This window comes from Chelon labrosus (assembly GCF_963514085.1).
Source record: "Chelon labrosus genome assembly, chromosome: 12".
NCBI classification, from domain to species: domain Eukaryota; kingdom Metazoa; phylum Chordata; class Actinopteri; order Mugiliformes; family Mugilidae; genus Chelon; species Chelon labrosus.
The window spans coordinates 10,972,569-10,996,649 of record NC_140345.1 but is presented as its reverse complement, the minus strand read 5'-3'; the positions used below and the strand labels follow the sequence as shown (position 1 = coordinate 10,996,649).

General features: G+C 42.3%; 1 protein-coding gene across 1 annotated transcript; it reads left to right on the top strand.

Annotated features, from left to right (window-relative positions):
• Positions 1–1,968: 1,968 nt before the first annotated feature.
• On the top strand, positions 1,969–23,626 carry fam171a1 (family with sequence similarity 171 member A1). Its single transcript, XM_084557303.1, has 9 exons — positions 1,969–2,432; positions 9,937–10,164; positions 10,788–10,880; positions 13,540–13,698; positions 14,335–14,511; positions 18,265–18,381; positions 18,556–18,670; positions 19,239–19,356; positions 19,642–23,626. Exons 1-9 carry the CDS (start codon positions 2,321–2,323, stop codon positions 21,208–21,210), a joined length of 2,688 nt encoding a protein of 895 aa, XP_084413429.1. The 5' UTR covers positions 1,969–2,320; the 3' UTR covers positions 21,211–23,626.
• Positions 23,627–24,081: the final 455 nt, after the last annotated feature.

The window sequence follows — 24,081 nt, the reverse complement described above, 5'->3', positions numbered from 1 at the left end:
TTATCCAAAAATGGCAAAAATGGCTCATTATGGTAATGCTAAAGAAAACGATCAGTGATTGGGATTCATTGTCTGGAACTAATGCTGCCTTCAAAAGGAACTCACTGAGTGTGTGGTTATGACATGGGAAGTAGTGTAGACAATGAACTTGGACTTTCCACTTTCGAGGTTGTGAATACCACAAGAGGGGGCTATGCATATGGAGTTTACTTGTGAACGCTGTAAACTTGACAACATTTGAAAGCGGCATAATGAAACGAAATTTTAAAGATGCTAGAAGAGGTGAAATGCACTCACATCGCAAAACATTAGGTTCACTAGAGGAAACTAATGCATTCCAGTTCATGACTGTTATAATGTTCAGTGTGTATTGAAACAGCATAAGAGAGGTGGCAACTCAACTGTATGATCATTTTAAAGGATGTAGCGGGTGGTGCTATTAAACTGCATTGAATTAAACACTATGTTTCTGTTACTTATACTGTTAATGAGGTGTTTCTGTTACTTACCCAAGCCCAGTGACTAAAATAGAGTTGTGAAAATCATAAAAACATGTGTACAACACAGTATATTTCAATAGCACTACAAACCACAGCCTCTACAGTCTAATCAACATCTCTCTCAATTATTTTAACTAAAAGTTGAATACCATAACCTTAAAAAACTAACGGGTATCCTGGACAATGCCAGCCACCCTCTGCACACGACCATCAGTAGCCAGAGAAGCACCTTCAGCGAGAGGCTGCTCCTCCCAAGGTGCAGGACAAATAGACTGAGGAACTCCTTTGTCCCCCGTGCCATCAAACTGTTTAACCACCACTCACTTGGGGGGAGGAGGACAAAAAGGAAAGGGACTGAATGACATTTTTTTTTTTATGATTAACATTTTTTTATTTTCATTATTTCAACAGAAACACTTTAACAACAACAACCCCCCCCCCCCCACCCCCTCCCCCACACACATAAAATCATCACCATCTATGCTAAACCCTCTCTGGTTGCCAGCACCCATTGCTGTGCTCTTTCATGTACAGCTACTACAGCAAATAAAACAAAATTCATACAGAAATATAAAACAGCATTGCAGGCATGTAAGTATCCACCATAACAAAAAAAACAAAAAAAAAACAAAAAACGTGCATCTCCCCACTACATAACCCCATTTCAAGAGCCCTTCAAGAAATTCAAATATCCGCTCCACTTCGCTTCATATAGATCCAGTCTACCCAATTGTTTATATGACATTTTCTCAAATGCTGCAACACGTGCCATTTCCATAGCCCACTCTCGCAGAGAGGGCACCCCCTCTGTCTTCCACCCCCTGACAAGTATATGTCTGCCAATCATGATACTAGTCTGGACAAAATTTTTGATATGTTTATCCTGTCCTGTCAGGGCTGAATGATCACCCAAAACAAATAATGTAAAATTGAATGGGATCTGTATCTCTGTAATCTCACACAGATTATCATAAACAATGGCCCAGAATTGTTGGACTTCTGAATGACATTTTTAACAAACCTGCAACAACATGAGTGCATAGTAACGTGCAATAACAATATGCATCTGGGATCTTTCTATTTATGCAACAACCATGTATGTACAGTACAGTCACAATATTTATTATTATTATTATTATTCTTTTCTGGGTGTTTGGTATTTGGGTTTATAATTTGTGTACATGTCTGACAGTGCTGTATGCGATGGAGATGTCAATTTCCCTGCGGGAACCTCCCAAAGGGATCAATAAAGTTATCAATCCATCTAATGAAGCTAAGATTTTATGCAGAATTATATTACTTTTCACTAGTGTACTTAATGAACTGGCAAGTGTACATATTTACAGCTGTAGTATTGTAAAATAATGTTGTTGTTTTTTTTCATACATATACTTTTGAGGTCAAAAATCAAAAGTTGTGCTTACTTATTGACAGATCTGTTGTCAAACCAAGCGTTGCATCATTTGGCCGGTAGGGGGTGCTGGAGATCCGCAGGTGTCAGCGGTGCTGCGTGCTGAAGAAGCCGCCTGTTGGTGCCGTTCTGGGGCATGTGGCTCAGAGGAATGGGGCCGTCTTCCTCCCTGACCCGTCGATGAAAAAAAAAAAAAAAAAAAGCCACCGAGCGGCTAAAGGGGCTGGGGATGCACAACGGGGCAGCTGAAACAGCTTTACGGGCAGAAAATCAGTGCTACTGATGCTGCTGAACATGGAGTGTCGCCTCCTTTGTGGATTTAACGCTGTTGTGGACAAATTGTGAGTTTTTAAAAAGCGACATATTTGGTTTTTACTTAGTTTCTTTGACCGTTTGACACACATCTGCAATGATGCGGGCTCTGGACCGGAGTGGGACCGCGGCGATTGTGCTCTGCCTTTTCGGATACCTTGTCTCCAAAGCTTCCACCAACACATTATCGGAGGACACAGCCACACAAGGTAAATAAAATACCCTTTTTGCCCGCTTGTCTCGACAGGGTAGCCGGCTAGCTGGCTGTTTGGAGGCTAACGGTGCCGCTAGCCAGCTCGGATGCTGATGGGATCCAAACTTAGCTAACGTTAGCAAGTTAGCTGGAGGAAGAAACGAGCAAGAAAACTTCACCGTGTCCGAAATATTGCTAAAATACTGTGTTGTCATGTGCACCAGTCAAAGCCACGCCTGGGCCAACTTTATTTAGGACTTACACGAGTGGAAAATACGTTGTAAGTGGTTGAAAACATGCAGGATAATTCAGCAGTGACTGAGTCCAGCTGCTGTGATTTGTCATGTTTTACTCAGCGTTGCTACGTTTCAGTAAAGCACTTTATTTTCTTGTTTGTGTCTACAGAACATTTATTATCAGTTTTATTTTATTTATTTATTTTTATTCGTCTTAACACATTTTGGATACATGTTTGTGTTATTTAACCCCTAAAGCCTGCAACCATGCACTTAACTCAGGTTTCCCACTGCCAGTAAATGCATCCTTACATACCTTAATCCTGTATATATCATATTATTTTAGCTGTACTTCATCATTGATTCAAAGTTAGATTATTTTATTGATTAAACTGGATGTCAATGCTACAGTAAAGTCCAGTTAACATATTTACATTGATTGTTTAGTCCAGTTACTAGTCCCTACCAAAGGCTGTGTAACAGTTAATTTATATACAGTCTATGGTAAAAATGGTAAAAACTGGTTAAATCAAACAATTATTTTTGCTCGGATTTACATCACGTGCATCTATTATATGTATATAAGGTAAAATATGATGAGCATATTATATGCGTGCGTGTAATAAATAGCATTAAATAAATAAATGGCATTAAACAGCAGAACTCACATGATTGACAGAAAATTATTTTAATAACGTGATAAGAGTGTTGGGTTTCTTTCTGGTTCTTGATTTCTTGATTCAGTGTAAAGATTTTCTGCTTGCCTTTGCCATGTGTGATAGAAAACTAAATATATCTTTAGGTTTCAAATAGTTTTTTTAAGGCTAAACGAGAGATTTGAAGACATTATGTTTGGCTTGAGGCCCTTTTAATCTAGTTAATTTAGAATGTAACTATCAGTTGAATTGATATTTTGAATAATCGTCAACTCAAATAATATCCAAATGTCGCCAAGTTTAAATATTCACTACAATGTACGCTAGGCTAGGGCAAAGTAAAGTGTAGAAATAAAAAAAAATTACATGTATGGGCATGTAATGTACAAGCTGACGCCTGCAGATCTGTCAGAGGGCATCTTGTCACCACAGCAGCAGACACACAGTAATTTGTTGTCGTCTCATTCGAGCACAAACTTCAAAGCTGCCCTGTCATAGTAACTCCTGACGTGGAGCCACATCTGTTTTACACATCACTTTTATCTCTCACTTGCGTGCTCAAGACACACAGAACACACACATTGCACTTGTCTGCGTTTGCTTTTATGTGTATTTATATATATATATTTTTTTTTTGACAGGCCTATATTTGGTACCCTCACTACAACCATGTTTACAGTAGGGGCATGAATGTAAACATACATTAATTATGACTGTGAATCAGCCAGAGTTGGAAAAATGTAACACTGGGCACTGGTTTTCTTTGTTGTCTTCACTGTGAAGTGGGTTCTTGTTATGTTAGGGGTTTTTGAAGTGTATCTGGTTTAAGGCTTGTTGTTGTCGTGTATAAAAGAGATTACATTCACAATATCGGGCTCTGTTTAAGCTAAAAAACAGGGTATAAATGCCTTGATATTTCACCAGATTGTAGTGCTTTGAAGTCAGTCCCAGACTCTATCTGCTCTCTGTTCTCTCCTTCTTCCCTCCTTCTCTTGTGTTCACTTTGCCTCAGATTGACCTTCGGTTGTCCCAGAGGGGGTGCGTTCAGGTCGATACCGAGGATTTCTCCTGGTCCGTCCGGCAAACAACATAGATGAGTGGAGCCAGACAGACAATCTGCCCGCAGATATAGATCTCACTCGCATTACTGCTGCCCATAATAGGCATGGCATTGCATCTCTGACAGACAAACATTCGCTGAAGCTGGGCAAGGGTTGCCAGGAAGTAGACCAATCAAATCATATTGTCACCAGCTAGCCAAGCTTGATTTTAATCACGAGATGCTGGTGTGAGTGCTAACATCGGCCCAATTTGCAGAGAAGACATCAGGTCATGAAACAACAGAGTATTTATAGAGGGGGTTACCGAACTACTGTGCTAAAGGCAGAAAGCTAAAGGGTTTTTGGACTGGAATATTTACAGGTTAAGATAAAGAGAGTCTGTTTGCTCTTTAGCCTGATTAATGTAGCCCTTTTTCTTTGCCCCCTGCTGAGTTAATAGGATTGACAGTCACTATCTAATCTTACATTTAATCCAGATGAGGGAAAATAGCAGCCTGAACACCTACTGGCACAGAATTAGTTCAACAGAAAGTAGCGTGTGTATTATTTATTACTCTGCACCTGTGTGTTTCATGCTGCGACATGTTGAGGAGCGGTTTGGCCATTTTAAATGTTCCCTGTTCCTGTTGATGATTAATAGCTTATCTTTTCTATTCACGTTTATTTTTTTCTCTTAAAAAAAAAAAAAAAAAAAAAAAAATAACAGCATATGTTTGTTATTTATCAGAATAGTTAAAAGTTCTCAGTAATTGTGAGGCCTTTTTGCTGTGGTTGAACAACTTATTAAATCCAGAAACGCACACAAATAAAAACAGTCTGCTGGTGCTTCAGTTCTTCTAGTCTTGACTGCTTAAGAGCATTGCTTAAATGATGAATTCATTTTTGCCAAACAACGAACGAGGATGCCTGATAATGTTATATAAAAACATAAATGTAATGTTTACGGTAAAAATATTCATAAACATTCACAAATATCTCTTTAACTAATTATTTATTTACTGCAGACACTCCCATCGCAGCTATTCAAGGCTGTGCCAGTGCAGTGTTTGTGTTTTTGTTTAGTCCTCGGGTCTTCCCCTCTTCTCACATGATTTCTGGGTCTTCTCGTAATGAACCACGTGCTTCTGCTCGAGATGGTGAATTGCCCCTCTTGTTGATAAACAGAGCTGCAGCATTTTCCAAAACTAATTCATTCGACTTAAATGTAAGAGGCCGATGCGATAGGAAAATAAAATGGTAGTCAGTCGGTGGTGTTAGAGGATTTCCCAGGAAAATTATGATTATCTCAGACTTGTGAGGGCTTGCTGCTTTTCTCTGTATAATGTGATACTCTTGGGCGAAACAAGACAGGAAGATGTTGTGTTGGTCCGTGGGAATATGCAAGTTTAACCGCACTATAATTAACTAATCAGCCACAACATTATAACCACACCAAACTGTCACATGAATAACATTCGATGATCTCATTACAATGTAATTGGTCCTCTGGCAAACCTGGATCTTGGCATTTATGTGAATTTTACTTTGATACCTACCACCACCTTAATGTTGTTGCCGACCAAGTTCACCCCTATGGCAACAGCATGTGGATGTTCTTAGCATCCTGGTGCCACATGTTACCCAGATAAGCACACGCACCTGGCCATCCACATGATTACACCTTCTTTTATTGCTCCGTGGTCCAGTTCTGGTGCTCTGGTATCCTTTGTAGGTGTTTTTGGCAGTGGACAGGGGTCAGCATGGACACCCTGACTGGTCTGTAGCGGTGCAGCCCCACACAAAACCAACAAGCCAGCCTTTTCTCCTCATGTGCATCAGTGAGCCTTGGCCGCCCATGATCCTGTCGCTAGTTTACCACTTTTCCTCCCTTGGACCCCTTTCGATAGGTACTGATGACTGCAGACCAGAGACATCCCACAACCGATCTAGTTTTGAAGATACTCTGACCCGGTTCAGAGTTGCGTAAAATCCTTCCAGTGGCCCATTTCTCCTGCGCCTAAACAGCAGCTTGGAGGACAAAGCGTTCACTTGCTGCCTAATGTATGTATTGTAATGACGAGCGGCTAATTATTGTTATTCCCTTGACCAGTGATTGTGACCAGTGGACCATGTTAAAAAAGACAAATTATAACTTATTGTAAGTGATAAGAGAGCAACTCATTGTCTGCAGAAGATTAATTCAATTAAATCATTCAGTTAAAGCAACTTTATCTAATAAGGTCATCAACATTTTTCCGGTTACAGTGTTGCAGTAGTAAAGCCATATGTTTGTAATTATGAATGAAATGTTTTGTTCTTCAGACTGACATCACTATGAATTCCAGTAACTTGTGATTATAATGAGCAGCTCAGGGGTGGCTGCTACTATTAAACTCAGTCTTGCTTAGGCCTTCCACACTCGTGTGCAGAAAGTATCAGCTTCCCCTACTGTGTTTGGAAGAACACCAAACCATCTCACACGCCCAGTGGAGGCCAGCCATACCATCCATTTCCAGTTTATCACACCCCAGTTCCATGGTGCTGAAATGATTGACCTCCCTGAAACTCAGTTCAGATTGCAGATTGCGTTCACTCGTTGTTTTCTCCTCCTATTTTGTATCTCCTTCGACTTGCATCCAAACACACGCCACCACCCTGCTGCTTTGGCGGCTGTTGCCGGGGATAATTGGTCTGAGATCGCAGCGTAGGTCAGGCGCAACTCTTTGATGCCTTTATTCTCCATATGGTGCCCGATACACGCAGCGATAGATAGGAAGTCGGTGAGTAAGAAGCAGTTATGTGGGCTGCACAGTAAAGGTCTGTGCTCATTCCTCGGACCCATCATCTCCTTTTCTTCTGCGTGTCGGAGCAGAGAGGAGGCTCCTAGCTTGTTTAACAATGATGTCACCTCAGTACTGATTTATTGGATGAGGACTGGGAGGGGACTCTTGCCTTTGTGTGTGTGTGTGTGTGTGTGTTCATGTCAGTTTGGAGTCTCCCAGGGGAGTTTTTTTTAAAGTGAGCACAGCTGGTACCCCGAGCAGCGTATCAGTGGGAGTGGGTCAGGAAGTGAGGCCGTGATCTCTCCAGTGCACACAGTGGAGAGATTCTGTCAAGGGGAAATCCAGTCTTCTTCTCCTTGTTTTTCAGCTGCTTGATGTGGTAGTACACGCAGATCAGCCCTAAATTTATAACCACTGACAGGTGAAGTGAATAACTCTGATTTAACTTGTTATCATGTCAGTGGGTGGGATATATTAGGCAGTAAGTGAACATTTTGTCCTCAAAGTTGATGTGTTGGAAGCAGGAATAAAGTAGAAGGAGCGTCTGTCACAGCGTTTTGATGGCTTGACAACTGGTTTAGAGCATCACCAAAGCTGCACCTCTGGTGTGTTGTTCCTGGTCTGTAGTGGTCAGTTTTTATCCTAAAAGTGGTCCAAGGATGGATAAACAGTGAACTGCCAATGTGGATGTAACTTTGACACGTACCACCTACCTACGCCTCAGGATTGTAGCAGACCTTGTGCACCTTGTCATGGAATCAATATTCCCTGATAGCACGGGTCTCTTTCAGCAATATAATGCAAAGCACACAAAGCAAAAATGAGTTCAAGGTGCTGAGTTGGCCTCCAAATTCCTCAGATATAGATCCTACCAATGCAATCGAGCATTTGTGGGATCTGCTGGACAAACAAGTCAGATACACAGAGGCCTCATCTCGCAGCTTGCAGGACCTTTAAGGATCTGCTGCCAACCTTCAGATATCTATTGGAGTCCATGCCTCAACAGGTCAGGGCTGTTTTGGCAGAAAAAAAGAGGGACCTACACAATGTTAGGCAAGTGGTCATAATTTTATGGCTGATCGGTGTAGATATAATAAGGGGTATGAATGAAGTGACAGTTTAGAACAGGTTTTTGCAGCAGAGAATAATTACAGGTTTGGTGGTAGATTGACACGTTACTCTGCCAAATCTCACCTTCCGTTTGTTCAGAGGTATAATTTGGTGCCGAGCTCTGTTTTTAGGTGGAGCCTGCACTCAGACTGAACTCTCCAGATTGTCAGAGTGGTTCCTTGCTGACCAGAGGATCCCTGGATGGGGGGAGGGGGATTTGTCTAGCCAGGGTTATGTATGTGTTACCGCGTGTGTGTCACGGTGGGTGGGGTTTCAAGAAAGAGTTACGACAAAATTTTGGTTTCAGTGAGTATGGGGGAGGTCGGCATGTTTTGGTAAAGGGAGAGGGAGAGGAGGGAAACCTTTCAGCCGTAATTGAAAGGTCACCACGGGTCAGCGATGAAACGGGACCCACGTCGTCATGTGTGCGAAGACAGAGGGACAGCGTGGGTTTTTGTGGTTATATTAAATTATAGTGTTTTGCTACAGCGTTTGTTTTTTATCATACCTTTTGGAATATGAAGATGAAATTGACCTTTTGTTTGTTTTTCAGACACATGGGAACTCGCAGTTTGAGTTGCTTATGCAGGCTGTCGGAGTTAGAGATTAGTCGCGCAGCTCTTAGTATAAATACTGCAGCATCAAATAGTCTTCACTATCTCAGACAAAACTTTAGCAAAATTTATTGAAATGTTTAGATGGGGGACTGCTGATGTCACATTTCTGCAATGAACGTCAACCTGAAAAAAAGTGTCAGAGTTTGAAAAACAAAAAAATTCTGTTTGCAGAATCAACATGTCCCATTCCTTTGTTTTCACTGGACGTCACTAAAGTCTGTGGTCACCTTAATATGCGACCATGTCTGGCGTTTTTGGTGTCATTCAGTATTTAAAGACACAGGCAGATAATTTTCATCTAAATCGTATCTGGTACCTGTCTTTTATTTCTCTCAACGGGTTAATGTTTGAACAATCACCTAGTAAACACCCCTACAGCACCCTGTGCCGTCACACTAAGAGAATATAGTTTAACTCCAGGTCCACGTTCTCTTCTTCCTTGAAACTGAGGAAACTGTCAACATAATGGGCATCGCTTGTTTATTGTTTGACATGCGTCCTTGGGAGACTCAAGTTTATGGAACACACAGCTTGATTCGTAAATTAATGAATTAGTCTTAAAGAAAACCTGCTAAAGGTATTCAGTTTACTGCCATATGGGAGAAAAACTGCAGAACGATTCACAAAACACAGATATGTAGACAAACGTAACACTTATAGACTTATACCAGTGAAGTCTATAGGGAGGCAGTGTATGTTAACATTTCTTTATTCCTGGTCTACATCACAGAGAGTGTTTATATGTTCAATTGTTTTTCTCTTGAGGTCCAAGGCTTCTTTGAGAGAGGGAAATGGTCCATTGTTTTAAAGGGGAAGTGCCATTTGGCAAAAGTCCAGGAAATGGTCAGACGGCTCATTCTTTGTGATCGGCTGTATTTGTATTGGAAGCAAAGGGCCTGGCACAAGAACTAAATCCAGCTAATGATATGACTGTATTTTAGGTTGCTGTAATTATAACACCACTGTGTTTTGTGTGTTTATATCAGTGCCTGGTGGTTTAGAGTTCATACACAGTGTTTTGTTTTAACACCAACAGCCGCTGTAAACACTGTTTACTAAACTGTCTGTCTGTTCACAGAGGTGACTCTGAAGGTTCACCTGAGCGATGCCAGCACTCATCAGCCCCTGGTTGGAGCCGCCGTGCAGCTCTTCGCCAACCACACTTCTGTAACCACGGAGACCTCATCAGCTGACGGCAACACCTACCTGCGCTTCCCCTATCGCCTTGGGACACCACTGGTTGTCACCGCAACCAAACGAGGATATGTGCCAAACTCTGTGCCCTGGACTCCCTCTAGATTACCTGGTAGGTGTACTCAGGATAAATTAGTTGTGAATTAGCCACATTTAGAAAGATGTGAAAGTGTTTTCCTAAAGTATGCACACACAGGTTATAGTGTATGCATGTTTGCTGCCAGTATTATGTGTGCGAAGGGAAATAAAAATTGTAGAAGTTATGCCAGGTGTGTGAGCTAATGATGAGTGGAGAGCTCCATTACTAATTTATTATAGTAGATGCCAAAACCCAGCAAGGGGGCTGCTTAAGCTTCCCTTTCACTAACGCACACACACAAAATACCTCCCAAGAGCCTGTAGTACAATGTGTGCATGCTGCAGCGGGGAGGGGGACTGGGGAGTTATTACAAGCCAACGGAACGGCGGCCAATTGGATTATCACGCTTACCAGCTCTGAACAATGGAAGAGTGAATGGAAGGAAGGAAGAGGAAAGAAGTGCAGTTTGCTGGGTCAGACTTATGTTTGCACAGCAGACAGGATGAAAGCAGGACCATTAAAAATGCATAAAGATGCTTTAACGACTTGTTATGTCTGATAGTGATCAGTAAAGTGGCCAGGTAGATTGCGGTTTGTTTCTAATCTGATGTGTATTTACGCTCTGAGTTAATACAAACTGTGTGTTCCTCTTTTAGTGTTTTCCTCCATCAGTCTGGACCTGCTGCCAGAAAGAGCCGCTACTCTGATGGTGTACGAAGATGTCGTAGAGATCGTTTCAGGCCTGGAAGGTAAACATAGTGTGTGTTTGTGTGTGTCTGTGGATGCAGCTCTTTTTTTATTTATTTTTTTAAATGAGCTTATCAGTTTTACAAAGACGGCTAAACAGTCTGACCAGTCTGGACCTTTTGAACGTCCTCGTCTTATGAGGAAGATCTTGTGATATGGTGAACTTGAAAGTTAGGTCAAAAGGCAGAGTCCTTAAAATGCTCATAAAAATAGAAATTGCCGCATTAACTCTTTCGGGATAACCTTTCAAACTCCATCTGAGGAGGACGGTCATGTGGTAGAATCAAAAGCTTTCAGAAGATCAAATGAACCATGTGAACAGATTGTTTTGCCAAATGTCGAATTTAAAAATGAGGTCAGAATTCACTTCACGTCTGAATTTTCTCTCAGATTTTGTTTTCGTGCACACAAAAGTTGTTGTTTTCATTTGCAAGAGGAGTTTGATTTCTGTAGCTCCTTTCAAACTCGATGTGCATTTTATGTAAAAGAAAGTGAAGAGAATAATGGCAAGAACAAACTGTTTAGTTTAGTCTATCCACTTTGTTTAAGCCTTTGTGAGTGATTCCCATTCCCCCCCTCCAGATTTTACCAAACCAAAATAAACATTAATAAATTCACTGTGTATACTTCAAATGGCCTGTTGCCATGTGAGATTTAATTCAAGAGATAAAGAGTCGTCCGTACACATACGTTACAAATTTAAATCGGGAGCGTGTCTTTGTTTGTCATCTTCTTTGTTAAGGTGTAATTACATTAGATAAGGCTTTCTCACTCAGGCAAATCAATTCGGTCTCTTTGTTTGCGGGCTCTTTTGTGTATCTATGACTGACAAGGGACTAATTCAACATGTCAGCTGTGCCGTCTGACTCAAAAAACACTAAAATATACAGACACTATTAACTTGTAAACCTCTCGAGTACACACTGCCCACAGCACGCGCCTGAGTGGAGCACACTCCTGCCCTCTGTCCGACACACTCTGTTTATCACGATGCTATGAACTTGGTCGCCCAGGGGAGTGATAAACCTTGGCTGATGCAAACAGTGAAAGATAATAAAAGAGGAAGAGGAGGAGGAGGAGGAGGAGGAGGAGGAGGAGGAGGATACAGTACGTACAAGGCAGTGGGATTGCGGGGTGGAGCGGTTGTAGAGAATGGGGGGAGAAAGGGGGATGGGCAGAGCGGTGTCCAACAGAAGGAGGAACAGATGAGGTGAGAAAAAAGTGGAGGGGAAAACGAAGAAGAGTGTAGGAAGGGAACACACAAAGAACAGAAACAGGGTCATTTCCCTTCACGCAAACAGTCACAGAAAGGAAATAGCGCTTACACCTGAATGTCTCGAACCAGCTCTGAACAGAAACACAAAGGTCGCACTCAAACGTCTGAACCAAAAATCATGTTGGGCCTGAAACGAAACAGTGAACACTCGTATACAGCTGGATCTGTGTCTCACTGCTCAGGAATGTGCGCTCGGCACAGTCGGACCACAATGACATCACCTTGCTGAGTCCAGCAACATGCTGTTTTTGCTGTTTATTGCATTTAATCTACGGTTAATGGCAGGTAGAGACGACACGAGAGGCAGCCATGACGAGAAATAAACTAATAATTGCACGGTAAAATATCAGACAGAAGAATCACGCTGGCTGGATGAAGTTGAGCACAGCATTATCTTTACCGCATCGACCCAGGGTTGCTTCCATTAAGCCTAATTTATAAAAGGGCATTAGGCAAACACGCTGAAGACATAACGGCCTTATAAAACATGCTAAAACAAACATCAGTGTGGTGGATCGGCTGGGGAAACTGAAGTAAATCTCACCGTAGTATAAGTGCACTCTATTTTGTATTTATCTTACAGCAGACATCATATATATCATGTCTTCAACGCTAAAATCCCCAATAGGATAAATCTAGCCAGATTGTTTCTGTTTTTAATTTTCAACAAAGACCCAGTAAGCATTGCCTCTGTCTTTTTATACATGTTCACTTCTCTACCCGTTCTGTTGCATTCGGCCCCAAGCAGACAAAGACACGACATGCATTTCTTAAATATTTAAAAAAAGGCTCAGTAATTTTCTGGAACAGTGCCGTACTGTAGTTTTCACTAAATGTCACTTGCACAGGAGTAAATTGTGCATCTGTTGGAGACTATTTTCAGCCGAGGATTAAGAGACATTTGCTGTGCTAGTTAGTAATTACGGCAGTCGGTCAGTGCATGTGGCATTGACTCAAAATAAACAACAATGTCTGGGTTTGTGGGAATGAAGGAAAGTGTCACGCAGTGTAAGTGTGTTACTCTGTGAAGTTTATTTAACACAATCACCTCTTGCACACAGGAATAATCTGTGTACGGGCTTTGCCCATACAGACAGTGCATGTTAAAAGGATCAGTTTGCTGTTGTTTTTTCTTTTAATGGGGACACATGAAGAAATATAACCAAGAAAACGCTCCAAGTTACAACGATAATTCAGAATTGTCATTATATTATTAGAGCTTTTTATGTCTTTATTAAAAAGAGGTACTCAGACAGATTTGAACCATCAGCTGATGACTTGTGACATCATAGCTCTTTCCCCACGTTTCCTGTCTATGTCAATTATCAGATATTAAAATGTTCTGTAATAACATAATTCCTCTCATCTCTCTGTCACTCTCAAAGGTTTAAGAGCCCAGCCCAGTGTTCGTTTCCTGCGCAGAGCTCTTAGTCTTCCTGCCAACACGTCCTACGCCAACCTGACTGCTCTGTTCACCGTGGCAAGTTCGGCCTCGCAAATCCAGCACTTTCCCCACCTGCAGATTCTTGGCGGCAACGGCACAGGTGAGGCTCAGACTCCCAAGTTCAGTACAAAGACTCCATCACAGAAACAGGGCCAAGGAGAGCAGATTAGAGGGGAGAAAGCCGCTGAGAGGGGGGGGTGGGGAGTGAAGAGTGGCAGCATTGGTACATCGGAAAGACACTGCCCCGGAGAGGCCTCTCTATCTGACCTCCTGAAACACAATAACCCCTGTGTGTGCTCCCTGTTCCAACACAAGCCCCATGGCCACACGCTCTCAAGCAATCCTATCCACGTCTTGATGTGTGTGTTGTATGATTTTGTGTGTCCTTTTTTTCTCCTTCAGCTTGAATACCCCTCCAAAGCTCCCCATCCCCACAGCATGTACCTTCTCCCTCCAGGCAACACAGGCGTATCTGTGCTTTGTTACACTTTCCAACCTCAGTCTCTCAGTTTTTTCACTCTCCACCCAGTTTCCTTCTTTCCTGTCTTTCCCTTGTTTTCTTTCCTGTCTGTCTTTCCACTGACAGCTCTCCTTTATCTAAGCTGTTTTATGTTACCCCCCCCCCCGCTGGCTGCTCCTTTCTCTGCTCCCTCCTCCCGTGCACCTTACTCCTGCTCCCTTTCCTTTTCGCTGCATTTTTCTCTCTTACACTGTCCTGCTTGCACTCCTCTCACAGGGACTGAGAAGAAGTTCGAGTTGACTCCTGTAGCAGCTGTTTCTGTTCATCTATTGGCCAGCGATGGAGTGGAGCTGCAGGTGAACGAGCCAATCACAGTCTCCCTGCCGCTGCCGGCTGACAGTGGCCTGAAGGAAAATGATCACATCCCTGCTTGGAGATTTGACCCTCGTTTGGGTATGTACTGACAGATAATACAGACTCTTCTGACTTTCCAAGGCTGTTGGCTCATGTACATTGAATTAATAACCTCATCACTTTTTAAAGTGTAGTTCTGTAATACATTTACTTGTGTGTAAATGAGACCTACTTTCACTGGTAAATGATTTGTCAAATGATCACAATACGAGCATTAGCACAAACCATGCTCACAAAGAATGTACAGGTCGCTGCTTGTAGCTCTGTGAATGAATGGCATTATTCATAAGGTTATAAAAATCGCCAACATACGGTGGCACATTAATCTCAAAATCAAAGTACTGCCTCACATCACAAGTTTGGACCATACATAATCTCCTCAGACCCAGTTAAATCTCAAACTCAACTAAACAATAGCCCAAAGCTCTGCTGTGTTGGCTCACACAGCAGAGACATTTCAAACCTCTCTGGACCCACTTGATTTATTTCAGCAATCTGTGTTGTCAAAATGTCCCACAATGTGACACACCCAGATCCTCTTGGATAGACTCCTCTGAAAGACAGTGATTAGATCATCAGTTGAGTCAGACGTGTCTGCACTACTAAATGTCCCCCTGCATGTACATTAGTCTCTTATTTCTAGATGTACTGTGTTTCTGCATTATGTTTGTGCTCTGTCAGTGCACTAAAAGGTCTTTTAGGGCCTATTTAAAATTCTTCTGGTGAAATAAAATGATCTGCTTTTGTTTGGTCTTTAGTTGAAACAGCCAGTTAATCAAGTAAGTTCAACAGAAAACTCAGAGCAGTGTTGATATTTGATTTATGGACACTGTTTTTGTTCATACGGTAAGCAAGTATAAAGAAGCAAAAAACTCACACTGACAAATTAACACCTATTAATTTGTTGACTAACTTAACAGCAAACAGTGTTTACACAGTTGGCAGATAGGAAACACCATTAGCATTCATTTGGAGGTGTGTTAGAGTCCACAGATTTGCTCTGAAAACCTGCTGAGGCTGAAAAGGATACTGATTATAGCAGCGAACTCCAGCCAGAGCAGTACGGTTTCAGGCCTGGCGACCAAAACAATGAGCTAAAAATATGCTGGAAATGCTGCAGAAGGAAACTCTATAGTCATGACAATTCTTTGTGGACTCATCACTTCGAGTGACCCCGTAAAGTAATTTAAGTGAAATTCTTCCCAGTTCTCCAGTGAATATTTTCTGATTTCCTTTTATAACAGCAAACTGAAGCAGAAAACATTCATGGCTCAGTGGAGCAAGGCCTGCCGCTGCGTGCTGCGTCAGACTTCTTAATAACAGGAATAGTGCTACTTGTCACTGTGATAGATTACATATTCCAGATTTTGGGAATCATTAGTGTCTGTAATGTTCTGAAAATGCCATCTATGCCTCCACCCATGTCATAAGTATGCAATACAAAATGTCTCTGTGTTACTAAAGATTATTCACTATGTATGTGTTATGCAAGTCTTCCTATATGGATGAGATTTAGCCCCCAAAACACCAAAAGTCCTTCTTTCTTATACATACCTGCAACTGTGAAATTAGCTCAAAGAGATGTTCAACTTTCAGCAGGTGAAACTGAAAACATTCATCTTGTGTCAAACTCTGAAAACACATCTCTCTGCGGAGTAAAGGACAAACTTCCAAGTGAAAAATAACAATGACTACAACACATCTGTGAGTGAAAGGGGACTTGATGTTTCAAAGATCTGCTATAAAGTGCTCAAAGTATCAACAGCCAGAGCTTGAAAAAGGCTTTGATAAAACCTGAAAGAACACACACACACACACACACTTGTAGCCACCACACAGCCTGTAGCAGCGAGTATTTCCACAACAGAGGACGTCCCCGGACCCCTTCCCCAGGCTACATCTCATGTTCCTTAGCAACCCACCAAATAAGTAACACAACAGAAAGGCCCGACTCCTGATTGAGTTTCTTCACTGAGCAGTGAAGTGTGGACAGTCTATGTGTGGTTACGCATGTGTTAAACTGAGGATAATAAACTGAGTCTAAGAAAGAACTTTGAAATCCTTCTGGTGTCTGATAAAAGCTGCCTCGCAAAGAAACCAGTTTTGTTTATGAAGTGCTCACATTGACGAAACACACTGAAACCTGTTTCTCTTGTGCAACTGACAGCCTCTCGTGTATTGTTGGATGTCGAGAAAGCATGGAGCAACATGATGTCATATCCAAATAGATCAAGTTCACCTGTTGTGTCATTCATAAACAAAGCACACCTGCAGCCTGAGTTTGACGATGCAAATAAGTGCGGGTCCTCAGATGAACTGGCTTCTGACTAAGGCTAGCCGTGTTGACTTTGCATGAATGGATGAGAAGCAGAAGTAATGTATGGGACATATTGACATTCTACATATTTGCATTGTGTCTGAGTAGTTGCCCATCTGTTAGCGCTGTATTGTACGGCAGCGTGGGAACTGTCTTTAAATGTCACCATTAAACGGGTCAGGCACAGAGAGAGGACTCCCCTGTGGAAACATTTCAGACAGGACCAGGGTGAATCTGGGCAGGGCTGGGCACAAGGCTTACAGAGGTGCTGAGTCACCCAGCTTCTCGCATTTCTCTTTGCTTCTGCCTCGTGTGCCTTTGCTCCTATCTCTCCATCCATTCCTCCTGTTTGTCAACTCGTTTCCTCTGCTTGTGATGTATTTTCCAATCTCAGCTTCTTTTGTATATCTGTGTTTCCTCTTTGAATATCCTCTCCTTCCGTTTGTTCCCATTCTGACAACTTGGATGTCGTTTAACTTCATATAAACATAGAAACAAAGTAGTTCTCACCGTTGCAGCCCTGAGATCCAGAGGATCGGAAGGGTAAAGGGACAACTGAATGTTTCCGTTTGGAGCACGTTTAGTGAGGGCCAATCAATCAGTGCCTTTGGCTTTGCAGAGGTTTTTTGTATTGGCAATGCTGGAGCTGCTGTTGTGTTCAGTGTCATTCTATTCATAGCACTATTATTTACATGCTGCCTCCCTGTGGATGAGTTAAGTACTACCAAAACAGACTATCCTCTCACACGTTCATCAGTTTTGGTCGCCAGCTTTCCAGCTATTAATAAGATTATGCACGTCTTGACACAACAAAAGCATTAAATTCAGTTTCCTGAAAGACGCCTCTGAAGTTATTGAAAGTCATGATTTTGTGGTTTGTTTTGTGTGCCATAGACTGTGATTCATCTAACTAAAGCAACAGTGGGTGTTGCGTGCAAGGGAGTTACAATTCTTTATTTAGAGTTATTTTTTACTGGCTATCTGGGTCCAGGTTACATGAATCCAATTATAAGTTGTCATAATTGGTTTTCCATCATACTTGCGTAAGTTGTGGCCATCCGAATAAGATCTTGCCCACTTGAAATCTTACCTACTCAACTAATCGGTGGTATAAATTGGTATAAAAATAGTGGGAATATCTCAACTTTTTGGACATCTGTTTAAAACAAATGCAGCCACACCAACAACGTCTTTGGTGTGTGTGAATAACTGAGTAAATATTAAGTAAATGTCAAATGAGTTGGATCTAACAGCCTCCATTAGGTTTGTTGAGTCCAGCGTTGTGAAAGAGGGGGGCATTTGAAAACATTTGTTTATGGCGTTTAAAAGTCTTAAATTGGAGTGCTGCTTTGTCCATCGACATGCAGTTGGCACTTTGTTGCAGATTCACTCTGTGAATGTTGTCCTGACACACAATCATTGTGGGGATATTTGATTTTTAAGCTCTGTGATTGTGTGTGTGTGTGCATGTACAGGCACATGGATAAAGAGCAGTTGGGGTCATGTGCAGAGGGATGGCAACCAGCTCAGTCTGACCTACATTGCTCCTCAGCTGGGATATTGGGTGGCAGCCATGTCCCCTCTACACTCAGGTGAGACACTCTACAAAACAAAACACACATTTTGGCCTGTCATATTCAGTGTGTGGTCATACCAGTATTACAGAATGCTGTAGAACATATAAATAATCATAATCTTAATTAACACTCTGCCGAGCTTATCTGTCATTAAATTCTTCTTATACACTATGTATGTCTTTCCGACAGGTCTGTTGGTTGCGAGGGACATCAGCACATACCACACCGTGTTTCTGTTGGCTATACTGGGAGGCATGGCTCTCATCCTGCTCTGCCTACTCTGCCTCCTGTTGTACTACTGCAGGTGTGTGTGTGTGAAAACCTTTCCTCAGCAAATATCCCAGCAGCCTCCATCATGAGGAAGAAAAGGCATTTCTTAACAGTGCCGCAGTTATAAGGAAAATATGGGTGTGCTATTTTTGGCATTATATTATATCAGGGTAGTTGACAGTATCTTCTGTTATAGCAAGACTACATTAAAGTCATCATTACATTACATAATATTATTATCATCAGCATAACTTAGACACAGCTTGTTTAGATGAAATATCTTCTTGTGCCGACAAGGCTCACTCTTTTAGTTGTTTAGTCGTGATAATAACAAATGAATCAATTTACCAGGGAAATAAAAGCTGTCACACAACATAAGCTATTAGATTTATGTGAGCTAAAAGTAAACAAAGCCTACTAGAACTGTGCAAATAGCTTAAGCACCCAACAGTTTATACTGCAAACATAAGCACTCGACTGCAAATGCTGTTTTCCAGTCTCATCATGAACCAAGCAAAAACTATTGATCTGTTTTCACTGCCAAAATGTTAATGAAAGAAGTATCAACGTTATAACCTCTGCTGTGTCTCTGTGTTTCCCAGACGGCGTTGTTTGAAGCCTCGAGGGTCTCACCGCAAACTCACACTGTCTTCTGGTCTGGACAACAGTAAGAGGGACCAAGCCACCTCCATGTCCCACCTCAACCTCATCAGCAATGAGGTCTGTCTCATTTTTAAATGACAGCTCAGTGACCAGACTACTCTATGATATTTGAATTGGGAATTGATTATACGCTTCCAAGCCTTTTTAAAGGGGTTGGGCCTGCATTAGGTGCTGCTTAACACATACTTTTGATTCTATCTTGGGCAATGGACATAATAGACGATGCACAGGTGAAATTGTCAACTGCTCCATAATTACAATGCTTTCCTTGGTTTGTGTCTGTTATATTTTGCTTCATGGGACGATATTTTTAACAGTTTCTTAAACTGTTCTTGCTTTTAGGTGCAGCTGGAACTTGTTTCCACAGCAACTGAGCCTGACATGACCACTCCGATGCTGAAGCCTTCCTCATATGAGCACCAAGACAATCAACGTCAACTCGGCCTAATCCATCCCAGCAAACACAGCCGCTCCTCTCTTGGCAACAACAGCCACCATGGCTCATCCCTTGGCAATCTGACGCCTCGCAGCAGAGACTACCGGCAGTCTGTGGAGACGTTCCAACTAAAGACTGCGCTTTCATCCGGGACAGACCGAGGCTATCGTCAATCATACACCTCCGTCTGTTCATCTAGCAACCAGATGTCGGATGCACTGTCATCGACCAATCACGGTCAGGTTTCAGCTACACAGTTGAGCAGTGTTGGGATTATTGATTGCATCTCCCCTTGCTCTCCTCCTCACTCTCCCTGTAGAGGGGAGGGAGGTGAGTGTAGAGCTCCTGACTACCTTCTGTCTCGCTCCGTGGATCACCTGGAGCGTCCCAATCTCCAGTCACTCTCCCGACCAGGCCAGCTACTATGCTGCGGCTCTGTAGATTTGCTGAGTGGAGGAGAAGGTTACCCGAGGGTACGTCCCACACTGGTGATCCCAGCACACTACATGCGCCTACCTGGAGAGCACCCTTTGTCTGGTCAGGCCCTCCTGCTGCAGACTGACCAGCAGAGTGACTTAGAGACCATCCAGGCTGAGCTCAATGCTTCACATTCCCAGCAACCTCTGGGGCAACCCCCCACAGACTGCACCCCAGGACCCGCCAAGCAGGGTGATGGAGAGGGTATTGGCTTGTCAGAGTCTTTGTCTATTCCAGCAGCACTTGGTGAAACAGCTCTTATGGAAATAAACAGTGAGGACACCTTGTTAGCTGAAAAGACTTTGATGGAGCTGAGAGGAGGGAAGCCTCTGCCTCACCCACGAGCCTGGTTTGTCTCTCTGGATGGACGCTCCAATGCCCATATACGCCACTCGTACATAGACCTCCAGCGGGCAGGGTGCCATAGCAATACCGCTGGTGCAGGAGGTCAGGAAGGCAATGGCAGCAGCAGGAGACGTGGCAATGGAAATGATGCTAGTCTGGACTCTGGTGTGGACTTGAATGAGCCAAGAGTGGGGCGCAGGGGGAGAGACGCAGAGCGGGAGGAAAGACAGAGTGAGAAAGACAGATCGAAGGGAGCAGTACCAGCCACGGCCTACACTCAGCTCGTATATGTGGATGATCTGGAGGTGGGAGCTAATGAGGAGGAGAAGTGCAGCCCCCAGGACAGCAAAACGGAACCCACCCTGTCAGACAAAACAGAGGGTGGCAGAGGGGATCAGGGCCAGGAGCAGGTGGAGGGGAAAAGAGCTGAGGGAGTTCGGATAGAAGAGGAACCGCCCTCGCTTTCCTCTGCATCCCCAGCTTCTCCTCCTCCTCCTCTGCCGACACCAGAGGGAGTGACTTTCAGGACTGATCATGCGCTGCTGTCAGTCTCCCTGGATGATGATGCAGCACAAGAGGATGGAGAGGAGGAGAAGAAAAGCCCCTGGCAGAGGAGGGAAGAGCGACCCCTGCTGGCTTTCAACCTCAAATGATTCACAAATGTCAAAGGAAAGGTTCACATGTTTTTTTTAAGGCCGTCTCAACAGAATACTTACATGCCAATATCAACATACATTTTGGTTGCTGTTCCTCTTAATTGGGTGATTTATGTAAGTGAAACAATCCAGTCCTCATTCTTTGCAAAAGATAGTTCCGAGGTTCACTAGAAGTTTATGAGTTTAGTCAAGTCAGGTGGGGTATAAACAGATTAAACACTTTATCAGTGATAATGTGAAATTTTATCATGAAAGACAAACAGTGAAAAAGCCCAAGAAGTAGAACTAGATATAAGGCCTTTAAATATCTACAACAGAGCCTTTCAAAGCGCGCATTGGAGAGTTGAAGTAGAGGCATGGTAGGAGAGATGTGGGCATGTTGATGTGGGCATATTGACTCTCAATGAGAGTGAGGACTGGCTTTTACCCCCCTCTCTTACATTAAAATCACCTTTAAAGTCTGTATGGACAGGATGAAAAATAATAAGGAATTAGACGGACCTGTTGGTTTTGTTTTGAGACGGTCTTGGAAAAATGTAAACCCATCCATTAACCACGACTCCTCCTCTGCCCAGATCATAACATGAAGGATATATCTGTTAAAATCGAAGCCCTTTGTTCTTCATATAGCACTGACAAAATACTCCAGCACTGGGATCCCTTGCAGTCCAGAAAGGAACTCCTCTCCTCCGTGAACTTCAAGGACCCTTAATAAAATGACCACTGTTATACTCCTCTTTGTCATCATCATAACACACTACATAAACAGACCAATCATTAGACATGTACACATTGCCTGAGGGGAGACGAATGGACTTTGGAGGCACGAAATCTGAATATTTTATGCACAACAAACGTATGCCTTTTTTTATAAATAGCCTTGTAAGCATAAATGAACTTTGGTAGAAACAGTTGATGAGTGGTTCTAAAAAAAAAAAAAAATCAAACACTATAGGAACTTTTCTTCTTGAGCCATATTGGCCTTGGTCCACTGGCAAAATCCAGGAACACTCATTTAAAGTGGGGTTATACCCGCCGTGCAGGCTGATGTTTAGGATTGTGAATCATCTGTGCAAAACAAGGCAGGTTATTCTTCTCTTTTACAGTCTGTTTGGAAACTAAAATCTTCTAGTGTGTTCCAGATTTTAGTTTGAGCGTGACCCCTGATATGAACTTGTAAATCCTGTACTTTAAATGGTTTTTAGTATGTTGCTAGAGTTTAATCTAGCCTGTCTGAAGGCTTTGTGAGTTTTACCGTGAACTCCACAGGATCTGAGGAAATGAAACCACTATCTGCTCTTTAGTGTAATCAGAAAATGTGACACACCACTATGCTGGTTGGTAAGGATGTAAAACCACTACAAGGCTGTAGTCCCACCCAAATAATTGTGAATTGTATTAATATGAAGGGTTTTGTAATTGTTGAACCACTGACTGTCATATTTTTTGCTCTAAAGGCTATGCATCACTTTTATACGGCTGCTTGAGATGCCTTTTTTTGTAAATTTAATCACTATGATTTTAATTGCCAACATGAAGTATTTTATCTAAAAATAGGCTATTTTTTATTTCTTTTGAATATGTTAAGGGCTTTTCTTCTTCACCCGCCTTATTGTTAGAGCTGCGAAAAACAAACACTACTTCACCTTTTACCTGTAACCATGCTTTTTTTCTTTTTTGCTTGATGTGTTTCACCTTCATTTTTACCATTGCCCAGGATCCAAGTGCCTTTGAACCACCTAACACTTTGTGGAACAGATTACCTTATTTATTTCTTGCCTTTTCTTGCCTTCAGCTTTCCTCCTCTACCTCAGCCCTTCCTTTCTCTCCTGCTTGTGAAAGAAAGCATGCAGTAAACTTTCTTCGGCACTGGCGTATTACAAGCTACACTGCAGACGTCTCAGAAAATGTCTACCAGCTGCTGCTATCGTAAAATCCTCTACAGTAATCACCAAGACACCAATCTCTCTTAGAGCAAGCAGTCAAGGACTTGCAGAGGTTTTGCGTGTAGCACGGCATAGATAAAGCTAAGTGCGAATGTGTGTGAAGCTAAACTGCAGGTCATTTCAGTGCATTTTCTTATTTTTGTTTCTTTAGAGGGTGAATGTCTCGAATGTGTTTGTAGCGGTGGTAGTGTCCATCTGTGATGCTGCCGAGTGTGTTGTCAGACTGTCTGAGAAATAATCAATGTACATCCATTCTTGGTTCATATAGTCATAGCAATCATAATACAGAGTGTGTATAGTTATTTCCTTACCTCTGCCTGATCAAAATGATGAGCCAGTCGGTGTTGTGACTGGCATTTTCTCTCTTAGTATCCCACAGCAGCCTCCAGTTTCTAGGGTGGAGTGTGTAAATTGGTTGCTTGCATTATATTTGAAGCCTATTATTCTGAATAAACAGCCAAACTTGACTCATTTGCGTGTGCGTCTGTGTTTGCAAAGTCATCCGCTGCAGTTTTTCATCACGGGTCATTTGGGTTCATGTTCACCCACGGTCCCATTTTAGCTGTAATTTGATCTTCAGGAATGAATGCTTGCAGTATCAAACTTTTTTTTGTTATTGTTTGACCAAATACATTTATATGAATATGACAACCCTTCTGGCACGGTGCTTTTGCTTTTTTTGGCACGCCGCTTTTAAAAGACATCATAAAGCTAAAGTACTGCTTTAAACCTTAATTAGTGTTTGAAGCCAAAAGCTAAAATTAAAATATAAATTAGATGTCCTGTTGCAGTAGTTAGTAGTAATACCTTTGTTTTTAAGAAAGACACTTAATTTCTGTTAAGTTTCAATGTTTCATCACTATATTTATATTTTACATGTTGTTATTCCTACCATAACTATGGGCTTCTTTTGAAAAGAATG

What these genes read in the sequence shown, in the direction of transcription:
- fam171a1 (XM_084557303.1), top strand. Translation starts at nt 2,321, where the DNA reads ATGATGCGGGCTCTGGACCGGAGTGGGACCGCGGCGATTGTGCTCTGC. An exon ending in GAGATTTGACCCTCGTTTGG is followed by an intron (nt 14,512 to 18,264) that starts GTATGTACTGAC and finishes GTGCATGTACAG; the next exon opens with GCACATGGATAAAGAGCAGT. An exon ending in CTCCTGTTGTACTACTGCAG is followed by an intron (nt 18,671 to 19,238) that starts GTGTGTGTGTGT and finishes TGTGTTTCCCAG; the next exon opens with ACGGCGTTGTTTGAAGCCTC.